Below are 20746 nucleotides of genomic sequence, written 5' to 3'. Positions count from 1 at the left end.
ATAGGTACAGTGGCAGATAAAAAATGTTGGTACGTTATTTTTTTCTTACCTGCACATTCATAAATTGCACGAGTACTTGTGCAGCAATTCAAAAAATGCAGGAAGCTTAAATTCGCTCACCTGCCTAACAAAGCAGATTTCTTTACTAATACTTACGGACATGTCATGTGCAGCTATAAGCAATGCTGAAATAATAAAGAAAGGGTTCTTTTCAGGTTCAGGAGAGAAAACATTTTAATTTTTTTACTTTGAATTCTCTTCACCTGTGTTATCTTTGTTTTGCACACTTCTGGTAAATATAAAATCAAAGTGGTTGAATTTTTGTTCCTGTTTTGAGTTCGCAAACAAGCTTATTATTTCTTGTGCAGATATGTACAATTTCTACAACCAATTTGAAATAAAATCACCAACATTTTGATGTAGTTATGTCCAAAATTTGCACTAAAACAGAATATATTGAAAGGAATGTAGAGAAAATTATCTTTGGTTAGGAAACGGCAAAATGCAGCTATGAATGATACAGGTAACTACAAATTACTGTAATTTTCTTCGCCGATGAATTAGTTGTGAGCCAAAGAATATTTTAAATTCTCCCTAGGAATTTGGAATTCTCTCTAGAATGAGTCTTGGAGGAAATCAAAGCAAGGTGTGAAATAACTGTCCCACATGATGAACTAGTTGTAATGATTAATAACTGAAACCCTCCGTCAAGAACTAAAAAATCTGCTAATATAAAGTGAGGGATATTAATTTAATTTTTAAATTTGTTTTAAGCTTTCTGCATGGTGGAGTAATAAGAAAAGTTATAATAAAATGTTTTACGCCCACTGTATCTGTAGATTTTATGCACTTAATTTTACCCCAAGTACTGTAATGATGTCTTACTTATGTGACACATTAGATAGACTTTAAAAATTTAATGACTTTCCCATTATAGCTCTGTGACTTAATAGAAATTGACAGTCATGTGTTTGTGTGTTTCAGTTTCCATAATCCATAGACAAGATAAACACACATATACATACCTACATACCCGAAGATCAAATGTGAAGTGAAAAGTGTTAAGTTCACTACGATTTCACTACGATTTTCCATTCAATTGAAAATGGCATTGTTGTCATTGTTATAAAACACACGGACACACGGACGACATGCACGGACAAATGCGACAAAGTGGCTTTTAAATCTTTGTCAGACGACTGGAAAAAGCAATCAACTGTATTAACACGGAAAACGGAAGTGTACGAACATCATTTAAATGAAGTCATACGAAAGCAATGGCAAAATGGCGCAAACACTAAAACTCACACATCACAAAGGGTAACTAATATTAAAATGCCGCGACATACAGTATTATGTAATCAGGAAAAAATGGAATTAATCAAAGTACGGTATCCACGGTCTTTTCTAAATAAAAATGTTGCTCTTGCCATCTGTAGTGGAATCCTGTAACTCAGTTTTTGAATTAACCACAAAAGTCGGTAAAATTAAAAAGCAAACTTAGGAATGAAAAGTATTAATAAAAGTTGACAATACTGTTGCTATCGGTAGAATTTAGCAACAACTTTATTTTGATTGATAACTTACCGAACATTTTCTTTAAGTATCGCATTTTAATTTTACCGATTTTATCGGTAACTCGAAAAATGAGTTAAAAAATTCCACATCTGTGCTTTATAGGAAAGTTTAAGGCTCAAACATTCCTGTATAGGAAAGTCTTGACCTGCCCAACTCCAGAGTACTGATTTTATTCGCAAGAGAAAAATTTCTTTCTCTGTAGTAAAGTTTGAGGCTCAAATATTCCTCTACAGAAAAGTTTGTTGCTCAAACATTCCTCTATGGGAAAGTTTGATGCTCAAACATTCCTCTATGCCAACGTTTAAGTCTCAAACATTCCTCTATTGTAAAGTTTGAGACTCAAACATTCTCCTATAGTAATGTTTGAGGCTCAGTCTTTCCTCTATAGAAAAGTTTAATGCTCAAACATTCCTCTATGGGAAATTTTGAGGCTCAAACATTCCTCTATAGTAAAGTTTGAGACTCAAACATTCCTCTATAGAAAAGTTTAAGGCTCAAACATTCCTATATAGGAAAGTTTGAGGTTCAAACATTCCTCTATAGGAACGTTTGAGGCTGAAACATTCCTCTATAGGAAGTTTGAGGCTCAAACATTCCTCTATAGAAACGTTTGAGGCTCAAACATTCCTCTATAGAAACGTTTGAGGCTCAAACATTCCTCTATAGAAACGTTTGAGGCTCAAACATTCCTCTATAGAAACGTTTGAGGCTGAAACATTTCCCTATAGGAAGTTTTAGGCTCAAACATTTCATTCCTCTATAGGAACGTTTGAGGCTCAAACATTCCTCTACAGGAAAGTTTGATGCTCAAACATTTCTCTATGGGAAAGTTTGAGGCTCAAACATTCGTCTATAGGAAAGTTTGATGCTCAAACATTCCTATATAAGAAAGTTTGAGGTTCAAACATTCCTCTATAGGAACGTTTGAGGCTGAAACATTTCTCTATAGGAAGTTTTAGGCTCAAACATTTCTGAGGCTCAAACATTCCTCTACAGGAAAGTTTGATTCTCAAACATTCCTCTATGGGAAAGTTTGAGTTTCAAACATTCGTCTATAGGAAAGTTTAATGCTCACACATTCCTCTATGGGAAAGTTTGAGGCTCAAATATTCGTCTATAGTAAAATTTGAGACTCAAACATTCCTTTATAGAAAAGTTTGAGGCTTAAACATTCCTCTATAGGAAAGTTTGAGGCTCAAAAATTTCTCTATTGGGAAGTTTGAGACTCAAACATTCCTGTATAGGAAAGTTTGAAACTCAAACATTCCTGTATAGGAAAGTTTGAAACTCAAACATTCCTGTATAGGAAAGTTTGAGGCTCAAACATTCCGGTATAGGAAAGTTTGAGACTCAAACATTTCTGTATAGGATAATTTGAGACTCAAACATTCCTCTATTGGGAAGTTTGAGGCTCAAACATTTCTTTATAGGAAAGTTTGAGGCTCAAACATTCCTCTATAGAAACGTTTGAGGCTGAAACATTCCTCTATAGGAAGTTTGAGGCTCAAACATTCCTCTATAGAAACGTTTGAGGCTGAAACATTTCTCTATAGGAAGTTTTAGGCTCAAACATTTCATTCCTCTATAGGAACGTTTGAGGCTCAAACATTCCTCTACAGGAAAGTTTGATGCTCAAACATTTCTCTATGGGAAAGTTTGAGGCTCAAACATTCGTCTATAGGAAAGTTTGATGCTCCAACATTCGTCTATAGGAATGTTTCAGCCTCAAACGTTCCTATAGAGGAAAGTTTGAGGTTCAAACATTCCTCTATAGGAACGTTTGAGGCTGAAACATTCCTCTATAGGAAGTTTGAGGCTCAAACATTCCTATATAGAAACGTTTGAGGCTGAAACATTTCTCTATAGGAAGTTTTAGGCTCAAACATTTCATTCCTCTATAGGAACGTTTGAGGCTCAAACATTCCTCTACAGGAAAGTTTGATGCTCAAACATTCCTCTATGGGAAAGTTTGAGTTTCAAACATTCGTCTATAGGAAAGTTTGATGCTCACACATTCCTCTATGGGAAAGTTTGAGGCTCAAATATTCGTCTATAGTAAAATTTGAGACTCAAACATTCCTTTATAGGAAAGTTTGAGGCTTAAACATTCCTCTATAGGAAAGTTTGAGGCTCAAAAATTTCTCTATTGGGAAGTTTGAGACTCAAACATTCCTGTATAGGAAAGTTTGAAACTCAAACATTCCTGTATAGGAAAGTTTGAAACTCAAACATTCCTGTATAGGAAAGTTTGAAACTCAAACATTCCTGTATAGGAAAGTTTGAAACTCAAACATTCCTGTATAGGAAAGTTTGAAACTCAAACATTCCTGTATAGGAAAGTTTGAAACTCAAACATTCCTGTATAGGAAAGTTTGAGGCTCAAACATTCCGGTATAGGAAAGTTTGAGACTCAAACATTTCTGTATAGGATAATTTGAGACTCAAACATTCCTCTATTGGGAAGTTTGAGGCTCAAACATTTCTTTATAGGAAAGTTTGAGGCTCAAGCATTCCTCCTTTGGGAACTTTAGGCTCAAAGATTCCTGTATTGAAAAGATTGAGGCTCAAACATTCCTGTATAGAAAAGTTTGAGGCTCAAATATTCCTGTATAGGAAAATGATATTTTCAAGAAATTATATTAATATCCAAATTTGTTTGATTTCAAAACACTGTATCTAGAAATCCATGACACTCGACTTTAAAAGCATTTATTATTAACGGAACTTTTATTGTAGCAGCAGGACAGCAAAGACCATTTTATTGTTATGCCATTTAAAGGACCAACAATCAAACACCAACAGACGAACATAGACACTGGACTGTGAAACAAATAAACAAAACATTAATAACCCCTTTTCCTCCCCCTTACAGCTGGACGCCAATCATCAGTTAAAAGATACTTGGAAGCATAATTATTATTATGCGTTACTCTTGAAATATTTAAAATAAAAATATTTTTAATTGTATTCTCTCTCTCTTCCTCTTTTCATTTCATATAGGGTGCCGGTTGTACGGCTCTTCTAGTGGCGGTCGTATCCAGAAAATTGGAATTGACAAGAGCTGAAAAGCATGTGCACAACTTTATGATGGATACTCAGTTAACAAAAAGGGTATTTAAATTTAGTTTCAAGTTGATTGTTGTTAACACTATTGTTCTTGTTTCTCTTTCTGTTTTCTTTTTTTGTTGTTGTTTCGTTTCTCTGTACGTATTTTCTTACGTAAAATTCTTTAAAAAAAACTATTCTGTTATTTCCTTTCCTTTTTCTGTGGACTATTTGTTATGTTTTATGCCATACATTTTTTTATGAACTTTTCTTACTAAATTCTTGAAATGCATACTATTTTCGCGAGAGTACATGGGCGTGGCTAGCACTATTTGAGGGTGGCAAACATAACCTACAAACAATTTGGTTATATGCCCACCAAAAATATATTTTTATATTCAAAGAGGATTTTTCCAGATATTTTCCAACATTAAGATTGTAAAAAAAAATCAACATTTTTGCATTTTGTAATTAATTATTATTAGTAAAAAGTTTTATTTATTTATAACGCAATCAAGAAAAAATTAATTAAAGATCTCACCTTCAATAATCCTTTTATACTAGTTCTATCACATCTGATGTATACTAGACACGCCAATGTCTCTCATATCTATTGCTAATCGCTCTCTCTCATTCTATCTTAATTTTCGCACCAAACCTATGATACCCTTTAAAAAAATATATATATTTTCCTGCTTCATAAATTTGTTGCTAGCGTTTTATTTTTTAATTGAATTCAGCTTAACCATTCAGCATTACAAACAATTAAATACAATTTTCCCATACACCTATTAAATTAACAATTAAATAATTACAATTATTAATAATCATAATTACATATATAAAATATGACCATGACACAGCATTTAAAGCGTATTTCTATGGCCATAACAATGTGATTATTATTTATATTGGCATTTATTTTGCTGACAGCAAATGTCACGTTTATAAACAAATAGAAAATATGTTAAGTACACTAATATTATTAGCACTGAATTGATTATTAATTTATTTAATATTAAAATATTTTTTTAATATTAAAAAAAAACAATTATGCAAAGGCTATAGTCGGGAGGGGAACGACTGTGTCGTAGCCTACATCACTACCGTTGCACATGAGTTGTAATAATAATAATAATAAAAATAATAATAATAGGGAGACCTTCCCTTCAAACTACAGCGCCTATCATTTAGCTGATGAAGTCTTGGCTTTATGAGAGCCTGTGGCCCTATGAATGCCTATATGAAGACCTGTGGTCTTCTATATGAAGACCAGTGGTCGTTTATATTGAGAACTTTGGTATTCTATATGAATACCTGTGTCCCTCTGTGGTCTTAAAAAATTAGTCCTAACAATTATCCACCCCAAAAAACACACAGTAAAACAAATTCACTTTCTTTTCCTCATTCATTCGTGCAACAAGAAATAGTTTTTGAGTGAAAAAATCGAAAACTTAAAACACCTAATGTATATACGTACTTAAATATAATAGCAGCAATTGGTTGTTGTTTTAAATTACAAAATATATTTTCCTGATTGTATGTATACACAGTATCTTTTATATCATTTTTTTGTATTGTTAAACTTTATATTATAGCCATTTTAATGGGCTCATTTCAATACAACAATTATTGTCACACTTTTTGTTAGTTTTGTCGGTTTTCGTTGATTTACTCTTTTGTTTTTTTGTTTCATTTTATTATTAAGTTTCGCAACTCGTCATTGATTTCAATTAATTTGTTAAATGAGCCATTAAATAAAACAACGTTTGTCTGCAATGGCCCGTAACAATTTGATTTACAGCCGCAAGGGTAGCCATACAAACAATACAAACAATGGAAGAGATTTCAATACTACATAGACTTTTTATACCATTTAATTGTACGTTTAGATTTGTTTAAAGATTGTTGTACGTAATTCTTTTATACATATATTTAGATAATTTTAGCATAAGGACGAACGCTATTTATTTTGGTAAGAATCGGTTCAGATTTGGATATAGCTTCCACATTGAACGGTACCTTCCGATTTTTAGTAGTTTGAAGGTTGTGGCCTCGACATACCACTGAAATTACTGAAATTTGGTATTTAGTCTTCATTGGGGGTATACAACTTTCCACCTGAAATTTGTCGGTATAGGTCCACGTCTTCATATAGCCCTCATAGAACGGTACCTTCCGATTTTCGGTATTTGGAACGATTTAGCCTCAATTTCCCACAGAAATGGCTCAAATTTGTTATTTACTCTTCGTTGGGGGTGTAAAACTTTCCACCTGATATATGTCGGTATAGGTCCACATCTTCATATAGCCCCCATAGAGCGCTACCTCCAGATTTTCGGTATTTTGAAGGTTGTGACCTAAATATTGCCGCGAAATTGCTAAAATTTGGTATTTAGTCTTCGTTGGGGGTATAAAATTGTCCACCTGAAATTTTTTGGTATATGTCCCACGTCTTCATATAGCCCTCATAGAACGGTACCTTCCGATTTTCGGTATTTTGATGGTTGTGCCCTTAGTATCCCCCAAAATGGCTAAAGTTTGGTATTTAGTCTTCATTGGGGGCATAAAACTTTCCATATGAAATTTGTCGGCATAGGTCACGTCTTCATATAGTCCCCATAGAACGGAACCTTCCGATTTTCGGTATTTTTAAGGTTGTGACCTCAATATCCCCCCGAAATGGCTGACATTTGGTATTTAGTCTTCTTTGGGGGAATAAAACTTTCCACCGGAAATTTATCGGTATAGGTCAACGTCTTCATATAGCCCCCATAGAACGGTACCTCCCGATTTTTGGTATTTTGAAGGTTGTTGCCCCAATATCGCCCCAAAATGGCTAATGTTTGATATTAAGTCTTCGTTGGGGGCGTAAAATATTCCAACTGAAATTTGTATGTATAGGTTCACGTCTTCATATAATCCTCATGGGAGGTACCTTCCGATTTTCGGTATTTTTAAGGTTGTGACCTCAATATCTCCCCGAAATGGCTGAAATTTTGTATTTAGTCTTCGTTGGGGAAATAAAACTTCCCACCGGAAATTTATCGGTATAGGTCAACGTCGTCATATAGAAGATATGAAGATTGGGGCCTCAATATCCCACCGAAATGGCTAAAAGTTGGTATTTAGTGTTCGTTGGGGGCATACAATTTTTCAGCCTGAAATTTGTGGCTATAGGTCCACGTCTTCATATAGCCCCCGTAGAACGGTACCGCTCGCTTTTCGGTATTTTTAAGGTTATAGCCTCAATATCGCACCGAAATGGCTAAAATTTGGTATATGGTCTTCGTTGGGGATATAAAGCTTTCTACCTGAAATGTTGTAGGTATAGGTCCACCTCTTTATATAGCCCCAATTGATCTGAATCTCCCGTTTTTCGGTATTTTGAAGGTTGTGTCCTCAATTTCCCCCGAAATGGCTAAAATTTGATATGTAGTTTTCGTTGGGGGTATACAACACCTGAAATTTGTTGATGTAGGTTAACGTTTTCATATAGTTCCCATAGAGCGGTACCTCCTGATTTTCGTTATATTGAAGGTTGTTGCCTCAATATCGCCCCGAAATTGCTAAAGTTAGATACTAAGTCTTCGTTGGGGGCGTAAAACATTCCAACTGAAATTTGTCTGTATAGGTTTACGTCTTCATATAATCCCCAGAGGGAGGTACCTTCCGATTTTCGGTATTTTTTAGGTTGTGGCCTCAATATCCTCCGAAATGGCTGAAATTTGGTATTTAGTCTTCGTTGGGGGAATAAAACTTTCCACCGGAAATTTATCGGTATAGGTCAACGTCTTCATATAGCCCCACCGAAATGGCTGAAAGTTGGTATTTGGTGTTCGTTGGGGGTACACAATTTTTCCACCTGAAATTTGTGGCTATAGGTCCACGTCTTCATATAGCCCTCGTAGAACGCTACCTCCCGATTTAGGTATTTTGAAGGTTTTTTACCTTCAATATCGCACCAAAATTGCTAAAATTTGGTATTTGGTCTTAGTTGTCGGTACAGGTCAACGTCTTCATATAGGCCCTGTAGAACGGTAGCTTCCGATTTTCGGTATTTTTAAGATTTTATTCTTAATATACATACCACTGAAATGGCCGAAATTTGGTACTTAGTCTACGCTGGGTGTATAAAACTTTCCACCTGAAATTTGTCGATAGAGGTAAACGTCTTCATATAGTCCCCATAGAACGGTATCTTCCGATTTTCGGTATTTTAAATGTTTTGGCCTCAATATCCCCCCGAAATGGCTGAAATATGGTACTTAGTCTTCCCACCAGAAATTTGTCGTTCTTGCTTGTTTTTTATTTTAATTTTTTTATAATATATTTTGAAATGGAACTATTTTATAAAATTTGTATAGTTTCCTTTTTGTAAATAGAAAATATTTATTTCACATTTACAAAAACAAAATTAATATAAATTTTACGAAAAAAAAAAAACAAGCCAATCAGTCAGATGTACATGGTCATGTTTTATATAATATTTTAACACTTTATTATTTTTTTCCATTTTCACTAATATGTATTAATGGCACATACTAATAATAACGGGATCCATAGACTGATCTTTTGACTAATCGAATGTTTTTGACGATAAGTTAAAATTGACAATATGTATTCCACACACTATTAATATTTCATATATTTTAAACCACTTAAATTTATACAATAATTGGCATTGGAATTGAACATCCAATTAAGTGCAGTTTCCTGAGAAGCCTTTGCCTTGGGAATGTAGAAATTTTTGTAGATACAATTATGTATATTCAATTTGTAATAATTTTCCAAAAAAAATTTAGTGGTTTATAAGATAATATAAAACATTTGTATGTACGTATTTTACTTATTGCCTTCTTATTTGTTTTTTCTTTCTATCTTCTTCTGTTATTTCTGTTTGTTTGTATGATTATGAATTGTTTACCTATTTTCTTCATAACATATATTTTAATATTTTCTTAAACTTAACAATAAAACAAAAAAAAAAAAACACATTAACCAACAACCCTGCTCTCTCTATCTACAAAAAAAAACATAAAATACCAAAAAATATATGCGTATGTATGTATGTATGTATTCTACTACTATAAATTTACACATGTATCTTTTAGCTGAAAAATGCTGCGGCGAATGTTCTTCGTGAAACTTGGCTCATTTACAAACATACAAGACTAGTAAAACGGGTTAATCCCGGACGTGTAAGAACCCACCAAAGAAAGTTCCTTCTAGCAATTTATGCGTGAGTATTCATCAACCAACAAAAAATCAAACAACAAATCAAACTAAACAGCAAAAACAATCAACCAACCAACCAAACCTTTTTTACAAAAACAAAAAAAGAATGATCCTTCTATCCAAACATTAAGAGCAATGAAAGACTTTACTAACAACCTTCACACCAATTCAAAGGAAAGAAACAGAAAACATTAAAACAGAAAATGCCCGAGAAAATTTCCACTTCCACTTCTCCAATGCCAACTACTAATCAGCCGGCCTAACAAAGAAACAGCCAACCAACCAAACTCAATTGGTTGCAAATGCTTGAGCTTGTGAGGTTAATTTGAACATTTAGGCAGCTTTTTTTCAAGACCCCCACTAGCTTCATTTTGTTGCTTTGTCTGTCAGTCGATGGCGGCGTTTAAGCCATTGACTCTCATCACTAAATATCATCATGGCAAGCAGCCTGATTTCCATGCCCGAAATTCATGGTCAACTAACACACCATATAGACAATGTGTGTTCGTTTGTGATTAGTAATATGTGTGTGTATATTCATATGTGTGTATTGTCCTGACCTTGTTACGTCTAGAAGAAGAAACTGTCTCGGTTTCAAGCACTAGTGTTTATTGACCTGCAATTTTATAGGGGTCCCCTGCATTTCCAACAAAAAAAAAACTGACCGACTCTGATTGTCCTTATGTCTGGCAAACAAAAAATCTGTCCAAAACACTTCTTAAGACAAGTGTTTGTGTAGAGATTTTTTCCCTTTTTTTTTAATCCACTCGCTTTAAGTTAATGCTTTAGTAAATGTAAGTGTGTGTGTGCTGTTACTCTGCAGAATTGTTTTAGAAATAAAAAAAATTCTGTTTATATTTTTTGGTCTAACAGCCACACTTGCATTTGTTTGAGAACTCGTTTTACTAGCCTGTAAATCGGTTGTAAAGCCAAATTTACAAAACAAATTGTGTTCATAAAAAAACAACAGCAATAATCGAAATAAAAAACAAAACAAAAAACAATTACTAACAAACCCATTATCCTTAAAAGCAAAACACAAAAGAAAAGACAAGAAGAGTCGTTAATTTTTTAGAAATTCGTATCTCAAAATAACTTCAAGGAAAAGGTCATTGCCACCCATTACTATTTATTCAGAGCACTTATTTATGGGCCCCCTCACAATCGCAAAGAAAAAGTAAACCGAACAGTTTTTGAATAAGAACTATCTACCTCACTTGCCACAATTTCTTTCACTTTAACTCACATGCAATATCTGTCTGTCTCTCTGTATCTTTACTATCTCTCTCTATATAACTCTTATACTATTTACCCATGCAACAAATTTCTCTGTATCTTCCTTCAGCTCAAGTCTATGTCTCTATTTGCTATTTCCCCATACTCTCTCTAACTTTCCATGACTCCTACTACTACTACTCTCTCTCTCACACGTATCCTTTTTACCTATCCCTCTTCAAAAAAAGAAAAGAAAACTTAGCCAGAAATCTGTGAGGATCTGACACAGATCTCTTCAATGTTTGTACGTTAACTAGTGGTGGACTTACACATGAATGTAAACTCCAATTTTCACTTTGAATATTAGTTTCTCAAAAAGATTTCGTTACAGTTAAGATTGCAGAAACTAAACCTTAGGGACAAAGCCTCACAAAACATAGGACCTCTTCAAGAGAACCAGAACTCTTGACCCCTCAATGCTAACACAATACCCCAAATTATTTTTTTTTTTTTATTAATTCAACCCAAACTCTTTAGCACTCTGTCTCTATTTCTCCACACTCACTCTCTCGCTCCCTTTCTCTTTATATCTCTACAAAGTTTAAAATTTTTAGGACCTCATGATACTTTTTTTTCTTTAGGTTCATTTTGAGATACGATATTTCTGCAATCTTAACGACGAAATTTAATATTTCCATCGCAAAGTATTTTTCAACCCAAAATAACAAAAAAAAAAACAATAATTGCTACTAAACTGCTATAAGTTTTGCTACAGTATTATGTAGAAAACGTAAAAAAAGTACACAACTCTACTAACATCTTAATCTATGAACATCTTATACTTATTATTCATAATGGCTTCTTTTTTCGTTTATTTTTTTCGTATTATTTTTTGTTTTTCTTTTCTTTCAAATTCTACTTTGTTTTTTTGAACTGTAATTCTCCACAAAACTTTCGAAACCAAAACAACAAAAATATAGGTTACGAAAAGTTAAAATGGATCAACGCAAACTCATGGATAACGCCAACACAATAACCGATATGGCCAAGGTAAGTTCAATTATTCTACATAAATTCTTCTGTATATCCTATACCCCCTATATGGGGGGCCACCGTGGTGCAATGGTTAGCACGTCCGCCTTGCACTCAGAAGGTCTGCGGTTCGAATCCCAGGCCAAGCAACATCAAATTTTCAACGGTGGCAAAATTCCCCCTCAGTAATGCTGGCGACATTTCCTGAGTATTTAAGCCATGAAAAACTTCTCTACAAGTGGTGTCGTAAAGACACGCCGTTCGGACTCGGCAATAAAAAGTAGGTCCCATATCATTGAGCCAATATGAATCGGCGTGCACTCATTGATATGAGAGAAGTCTCCCTTGTCCCATCTGGGATGTTTGTGGAACAATTATTATATTATTATATCCTATACCACAAACAATTTTGTTTTATGGCTAAGTGAACTACATTGTTTAAGGCTAGAGATAGAGAGGCGTTTGCAGATATACTAAGCAATCTATAAACAAAAATATTACAAATATTGTATCCATATGTATTTATAAAAAAAATATTTGTATTGTATTGGTCGCTAACATTCGGAAAACGAATTAGCAAATAAAGAAGAAGAAGAACTACATTTATATATAAACTATTTCACCAATAAATATATTAGAACTTTTATTTTCCGAAATTTAAAATATTTTTTACTGTGATATTTTTAAACAATTTAAGAGATGATATCGAATCCACGCCAACGATACGAGGACTGAACGCGAATATGAATGAAAACGCGAATATTTACCATCAAAAAATAGTTTTATTGTTTATATGTTTTCATTTATATGATTTATCATGCGCTCAAACCAACTGTTGAATCCATTTTTCCACTCCGATTTAAACATCTCCAAAATATGATTTTTGAACGCTTTTACAACATCTTCTGGCTACGAAAATCGTTGGCCACGCCTTTTTCCTTGATATGCTGGAATCAAATAAAGTCATTGGATTCCCAGTCAGAGCTATATGGCGGTCCCATCAATTCCTCGTTTTGTCCGGTCAAACAGGCGCTGGTTTGAACCGATGTGTGAGAGGTTCGCATTGTCATGGTGCAGAATGATTCGTCTTCTCTTGTTCGTTTTTCGAATTTCTCAAGAGACTTCTGGCAAACAAATTGTAGTGTAACACACAGAATTAACTGTCCTACATTTCTGATGCCGCATAGTCGCCACACGGTCAGGTTTGCCGGAGAAGTGCATCATACATGACCAACTTTCCTCGGATTTGGCTCGCTTTCGAAGATCTGAATGGTCGATGCCTGTTTTGTTTCGGGCGTAGATCCAAGATGCGTCTTCTGTGACGATCTTATAAACGTCGTTTGAAACACAAGGATCGTTTTTATTCACAATTTCTTTGCACCACTCCACAAGAGCCTCTTTTTGAGCGATTATCCAATTTTGCTGGATATAACGAGAAAAATCCATTTTTGAGGCCAGGTGTTCATGCTATATCTGTTCGCCCACGGCTTAATTTTTTCTGGCACAACGGCCGGTTTTGTGCTTCCTGACGACCTTCGTTTTTAGCTAGTGTCAGCCACGATTGAATTCATTAAACCAGTTTTCATAGTGCTTTAGGATGGCCCTTTATCAACATACAAAGATTTAATTTGATCGATGCACTCTTGCCGTTATTATCCACGTCGAAAATTGTGAAAAATGATCGGACGAAAATGTTCACAAGTAAATTCACAAGTAAACAACACAAGGTCGTATGACAAACTGTCTTGAGTACGTATAGGCTAAAAACTGTCAAACTGTCAAAAAAACTCAAATGGAGCCTGGCAACACGCGGTTCACGGACGAACTAATTCATTTGAACGATTCATTGGAAAGAGCATTTGAACTAGTTCAGTCGATATATGTAGGTCATTAAGGTTTACTAGTTCACTGAGCACCGAAAGTTAAACACACGATCAGCGAAGTAACGATTAAAAAAGAAACGATTACCACTCTAGTTCATCACGTCATTCCCGTGTAATGTGACGCCGTCTGATTTAACCGATGCCTTTGTAAATGTAAGGAGTTTTGTTTACATTTTATATTTTAATCACTTACACAATGAAATATGTTGTTTTTTTTTTGGAAAGGGTCTTAAGAAGCACTCTTTCCTCTGGAAAGGGTCTTAAGAAGCACTCTTTCCACTGGAAGGGGTCTTAAGAAGCACCCTTTCCTGTTGACTGGAAAGGGTCTTAAGAAGCTCCATTTCCTCTGGAAAGGGTCTTAAGAAGCTCCATTTCCTCTGGAAAGGGTCTTAAGAAGCACTCTTTCCACTGGAAAGGGTCTTAAGAAGCACCCTTTCCTCTGGACAGGGTCTTAAGAAGCTCCATTTCCTCTAGAAAGGGTCTTAACCCTTTCGGCCCCGAACTTTTTTCCTCGCATTAGTAGTTACTTTAAAAACATAGATTTAAAGTATAAGTCAAAACTAAGACATAACATAAATTGGTGGGCGTTACCCCACCTATTTCGGAAGATACAGTACATTTTATCTAAAATTTATTTGCTCATTATTTTGTGCAATTATGTAAATATAAATGTTATAATTGTATAGAAGTATACCTTTGACCTTACTTTTGAAGAATCAAAACTAAAGTTTAACATAAAGCTCATACATTTTGATTTAGAAACGATTTAAATAATTTGGACTGTACACATCGATTTTAGACATGCCGAGATTTTCCAGACTTCACATTGAATAATGCATCGTAGTTCTGTTGATCGGGATACAACTGGCACTTTTTTATAATTTTTGCATTCTTAGGACTACAATTAGCCAAAGCAATGTGTTCTTTGAGGAAAAAATTTTGTTAGTTTTAAATAAAACGACGTCAAAATCGAAGTTGCTTATTAGCAACGTTGGGGCCGAAAGGGTTAAGAAGCTCAATTTCCTCTGGAAAGGGTCTGAAGAAGCACCCTTTTCTCTGGAAAGCGTGTTAAGAAGCACCCTTTCCTCTGGACAGGGTCTTAAGAAGCTCCATTTCCTCTGGAAAGGGTCTTAAGAGTACCCTTTCCTCTGGAAAGGGTCTTAAGAAGCACTCTTTCCACTGGAAAGGGTCTTAAGAAGCACCCTTTCCTCTGGACAGGGTCTTAAGAAGCGCCATTTCCTCTGGAAAGGGTCTTAAGAAGCTCCATTTCCTCTGGAAAGGGTCTTAAGAAGCACTCTTTCCACTGGAAAGGGTCTTAAGAAGCACCCTTTCCTCTGGACAGGGTCTTAAGAAGCTCCATTTCCTCTGGAAAGGGTCTTAAGAAGCTCCATTTCCTCTGGAAAGGGTCTGAAGAAGCTCCATTTCCTCTGGAAAGGGTCTTAAGAAGCACGCTTTCCTCTATATAGGGTGTTAAGAAGCGTTCTTTTCCTCTGGAAAGGGTCTTAAGAAGCACCCTTTCCTCTGGAAAGGGTCTTAAGAAGTACCCTTTCCTCTGGAAAGGGTCTTAAGAAGCACTCTTTCCACTGGAAAGGGTCTTAAGAAGCACTCTTTCCACTGGAAGGGGTCTTAAGAAGCACCCTTTCCTGTTGACTGGGTCTTAAGAAGCTCCATTTCCTCTGGAAAGGGTCTTAAGAAGCTCAATTTCCTCTGGAAAGGGTCTTAAGAAGTACCCTTTCCTCTGGAAAGAGTCTTAAGAAGCACTCTTTCCACTGGAAAGGGTCCTAACAAGCACTCTTTCCTCTGAACAGGGTCTTAAGAAGCTCCATTTCCTCTGGACAGGGTCTTAAGAAGCTCCATTTCCTCTGGAAAGGGTCTTAAGAAGCTCCATTTCCTCTGGAAAGGGTCTTAAGAAGCACTCTTTCCACTGGAAAGGGTCTTAAGAAGCACCCTTTCCTCTGGACAGGGTCTTAAGAAGCTCCATTTCCTCTAGAAAGGGTCTTAAGAAGCTCAATTTCCTCTGGAAAGGGTCTGAAGAAGCACCCTTTCCTCTGGAAAGCGTGTTAAGAAGCACCCTTTCCTCAGGACAGGGTCTTAAGAAGCTCCATTTCCTCTGGAAAGGGTCTTAAGAAGTACCCTTTCCTCTGGAAAGGGTCTTAAGAAGCACTCTTTCCACTGGAAAGGGTCTTAAGAAGCACCCTTTCCGCTGGACAGGGTCTTAAGAAGCGCCATTTCCTCTGGAAAGGGTCTTAAGAAGCTCCATTTCCTCTGGAAAGGGTCTTAAGAAGCACTCATTCCACTGGAAATGGTCTTAAGAAGCACCCTTTCCTCTGGACAGGGTCTTAAGAAGCTCCATTTCCTCTGGAAAGGGTCTTAAGAAGCTCAATTTCCTCTGGAAAGGGTCTGAAGAAGCACCCTTTCCTCTGGAAAGCGTGTTAAGAAGCACCCTTTCCTCTGGACAGGGTCTTAAGAAGCTCCGTTTCCTCTGGAAAGGGTCTTAAGAAGTACCCTTTCCTATGGAAAGGGTCTTAAGAAGCTCCATTTCCTCTGGAAAGGGTCTTAAGAAGCTCCATTTCCTCTGGAAAGGTTCTTAAGAAGCACTCTTTCCACTGAAAAGGGTCTAAAGAAACTCCATTTCCTCTGGAAAGGATCTTAAGAAGCACCCTTTCCTCTGGAAAGGGTCTTAAGAAGTAGCCTTTCCTATGGAAAGGGTCTTAAGAAGTACCCTATCCTCTGAAAAGGGTTTAAAAAGCATCCTTTTCTCTGGACAGGGTCTTAAGAAGCACCCTTTCCTCTGGAAAGGGTCTTAAGCAGCATCCTTTCCTCTGGACAGGGTCTTAAGAAGCACCATTTCCTCTGGAAAGACTCTTAAGAAGCAGCCTTACATCTGAAAATGGGCTTAAGAATCAGCTCCGGAAAGGGTCTTAAGAAGAACGCTTTCCTTTGAAAAGAAGCACCCTTTTCCGTTCACTTGTCTTAAGAAGCACCATGCGAAAGGGTCTTAAGAAGCACTCTTTGCTTTGTAAAAGTTAGTAAAAAGCACCCTTTCCTGTGGAAAGGGTCTGACCAGTACAGGCCAATCTCGATTTAGTTTGACTCTAGTGGAATGTATGCGATAGCAGTAAATGGTGGGACTGCCGAAGTAAAGTTGCTTAATGTGCACCTAGCGCCGATGAATAGTAGCCTGATTTTAGTTTGCTTTTGGAAGGCAATAATCATCTGATTCTAAGACTTCCATGGTCATCATGAGCTTTGGCATTCCGTCATAGGCAATGACCACAAGGGTCCAAATTTTTCACGGTGAACAAAAAATCTCCTATGAGAATGAGAGGAAATTGCAACAGATCGCCATTGTGGCACCCGGTCTAATAAATGGCGTGTCCTGGCAAATGAGAATGATAAGCTTCGTCGTACGTACGTACCCCAAAAGTTAGGGAACTTACTCCTAAAGTCAACAGTTTAGAAGGCGAGCATAAGCGGAAAAAGTGGTTAAACTACGTGTCGTAAGCCAAATTTCCCTCCAGTCGCCAGTAGCGAAAATCCTATAGATACTACTTCTTCCCATGATGAACAGCAGATTCTCAGTTGTCCAACATCAGCATAAACACAACATCATTACCCGCCATATCCACACATATCATTCGAGGACTGAACCAGAAAAGGCCGTGCGACCGAACAGTCATGGTGGCTCCTTTGCCTTTGGCAAGCTGTTCGAAGACAACGTTGGATGCCAGTCGTTTGTGGAATTCAAAAATAAGATGTCTAAGAACCGAAGAGTGATACAGAGAGTTCCCCTAGGCGGGCTGATATCTTCCGAACTATTTAACCTCTACCTTTCTGAAATCCCACATCCTCAGACGGCATAAAAAACGTAATGTATACGGATTTTTGTACGATCTTGGCGTCGGATGAAAATATGAAATGAAAATATCCACCGCTAAATTCACTGTCACACTGTTCACCATCTGAATGGCTGAACATAATGGTCGTTGCTGTCCTAATTCCGACCACTAACTACCCCAAGATTTAAGTCCACACAAGCCACAGCTACTTTTACAAGAGCAGAAATAGGAACAAAATAAACCTTGGTATATTCACACCTGCCTGAATGCCGCTCGAGAACTAGGGACATGGTGCCACCTCATGACACCAGTGGATCACCTTCATGGGAAGACGAAGATTGTAACAGTGCATCAGCACACTAAAATATTGACGATGCTTTGTTTCTGAACTGCTTACATAGGCCAAAGTAGCACCTGTCTGCCAATTTTATTCATCTCCTTATTTCAGAACTGATGTTGTTTTTTGTCTATTTATAGCGGTGCCGAGGTAGATAAAGTCATTAATTACCTTAAATTGTAGTTGCCAACTTCCACAGTTGGTCAATAGCCGCAATTTGCTGTTTAATGCTGTTCCGTACTCTAGCAGATTCTTCTTCTACTCTTATCCATTACTACTTATTCTGATCGAATTATGATGTCGATTTGGTCAGCATATTCTGCAGCAATGATTTTTGTAGTATAATGTAACATTTCTATTTTCTTCCGCATCTTGCCTGAATTCTCGTTCGTTAGTCAACAGTTCAGACTATACTATAACTGATGATCGCGTACCAGTCAAAATAATCTTGCACAGTCGTATAAGCTTTGCTTGAATACCAGACTCAGACATGGCTTGATCTTTGAATCTTCGAACGTCAACGGACTGTCGAAAACAGCCATAAAGTCGGCAAAAAGATGGTAGGTCTCGATCTGTCTCTGTTGGGGTTTCTCCAGGGTAAAGATCAGATCAATGGATGATTTGCCAGCTATAAACCGAATATTTATAGTCCTATTATCTGGTTGATCTTAGGCTTAAATCGCTAGCATAATACGTTGTATACTATTTTATAAGCAGCTTTATGTCTCTATAATTGGAAGCTACAGTCTAATATCTCTCTTATGTATGAGACATCGAATGCTCAACTTCAAATCGTGGGACATGCGTTCTTCCCGCCAAATTGTGCTAACGAGCTGATGAATACACCTTATCAGTTCTTCGCCTCCGGTCTTGAACAGCTCGGTTGATAGCCCTCCAACAGCTCGGTTGGTAGCTCCTGCTGCCGTATTATTCGTTAGTCGACTTATAGCTGTCGTTACCTCACTATAGCTGGACGGTATACATTCGTAATCATCGATACTTCTTATTACAAATAGCTTAGAAAATGTCTTTTCCATGCTTGGTTCTGTAGAAAATACGTTTTGCATATCCTTATTTCTTGAGATATCGCTCTGGCGTGCTCCGCGTTGCTACAGATTGTATGTTTAGTAGCAGAACTACACTCCTCATCGTAACATGTGCGCGGTGGTAGAGGTTTTTCGTTCCCAAGCACTGTTCTTGCGGGACGAGAATAGCTTATATTGAACAATTATGTAAGTTGAGTGGAGTATGCTGTGGGTTTCTGCTGAGATAGCAGCTTTCCGATGGCCAGTTTTAACGCTGTGTTCGGACGTATTTTATTCGGTACGTTCGGTCGGGTGTGTGGCTTTGCTGAAAAAAGGTATTTATCCGAGTCAATGTTTGCTTCTCGAAACTATCGAACTTCCAACACGCACGACGCATGCCTTCCATCTATTACAAACAGACCTCCGATTTTACTTGTGAGTAGGAACTTGAAGAGTATGAGTTTTACATAAAGTTTACTCTGCACTCTTTTGTTTTATGTGGCAGCCCTCGCGTATTCTTCTTGTTGAAATGTAAAAATGGGAGTCAAAAGGTTTGAAATAGAGTAGAGCTTACTCTAAGAATGAAATCGTGTGATTCCGATTTGTGTGTTCGAGTGTGTGTGTATTAGCAAACAAGCACAACTAAGCTTTGTTTGCAGATGTGGATTGAGAAAAAACCACACTTACAAATAAAAAACACTAGGCATCTGCTCGATTTCGAGCGTAGTTTACTCTCACTCGAAAATGAGCATATGTGCTCTTATTCGATAGGCATAAAAAACAGATTATACTCAATTTCTTTTTTCTATTCGCAGGAGTACTCCACAAGCGAGTTTCTCTCTCTACTCGAATTCTAGAGGGAGTACTTTGGTTTCTTGTTTTATGATCTGTTGACTTTCACGTGGCCTTGTGTATGTCGGCGTATTTTACACCCACTCGAAAGCGATAAAAGCAAATGCGCTCTTATTCTTCATGTCTTCGGTCGGGGAATGGGAGCAGAAAAGAGTGATGTTGAAAAATTAGCTTTCAACCGAATTGTCGCCGTCGGAAGGCGAAGAATCTGGTCGAAAGTGAATTCCTCATTCGGACTGCGTGGAATAAATTCAATTCCGTGTTTCGAGATTGCTTCTGCGCTATCGCCTTTATCGCCACTACCAGATACCAGCTTTTTGAAAATTGTGATTTGATGATTCACTCATAGGTAGAAATTTTAGATTTTATTCCTAGTCCTGTACATCTGGAGTTTTTATACCCTCAGCATTTAGGCTAGATAGAGTATATACACTTTGATACGATCAAAAATGTGCGTCATCGAAATAACGGTTTTAGACCCCAAGTATGTTTGGTCGAAATTCGATTCAGAAAATTTGGAGTCGGTTTAACCATGTCCGAACGTCTGTCTGCCTGGCTGTCTGGTACACACTATAACTGTAGAACGGATCAACCGATTCGAACCAAATTTTGGGTATCGGAATATTTTGTCAAAATTTAGTTTAAGTTAAAAGATGGGCCGCTCCTTCCTGTACCTCCCCAACAAAAGCTCAAAATTTTTCT

The 20746-nt window shown here is 36.7% G+C and overlaps 1 protein-coding gene across 50 annotated transcripts in view; it reads left to right on the top strand.

The window, feature by feature from the left end:
• Positions 1-20746, top strand: part of SK (small conductance calcium-activated potassium channel) — an 877735-nt gene that overhangs the window by 812384 nt on the left and 44605 nt on the right. For all 50 annotated transcript variants that reach the window (XM_073973813.1, XM_073973828.1, XM_073973810.1 and 47 more), the window contains 3 exons: positions 4579-4689; positions 9738-9865; positions 12057-12126. In XM_073973813.1, the coding sequence (XP_073829914.1) occupies positions 4579-4689; positions 9738-9865; positions 12057-12126 (309 nt within the window). The remainder of the gene's footprint in view (positions 1-4578; positions 4690-9737; positions 9866-12056; positions 12127-20746) is intronic.

This window comes from Musca autumnalis, unplaced genomic scaffold, assembly GCF_047663935.1.
Source record: "Musca autumnalis isolate F117 unplaced genomic scaffold, ASM4766393v1 scaffold_3, whole genome shotgun sequence".
In the NCBI taxonomy this organism is placed as follows: domain Eukaryota; kingdom Metazoa; phylum Arthropoda; class Insecta; order Diptera; family Muscidae; genus Musca; species Musca autumnalis.
This window is presented reverse-complemented; position numbering and strand designations above follow the sequence as displayed.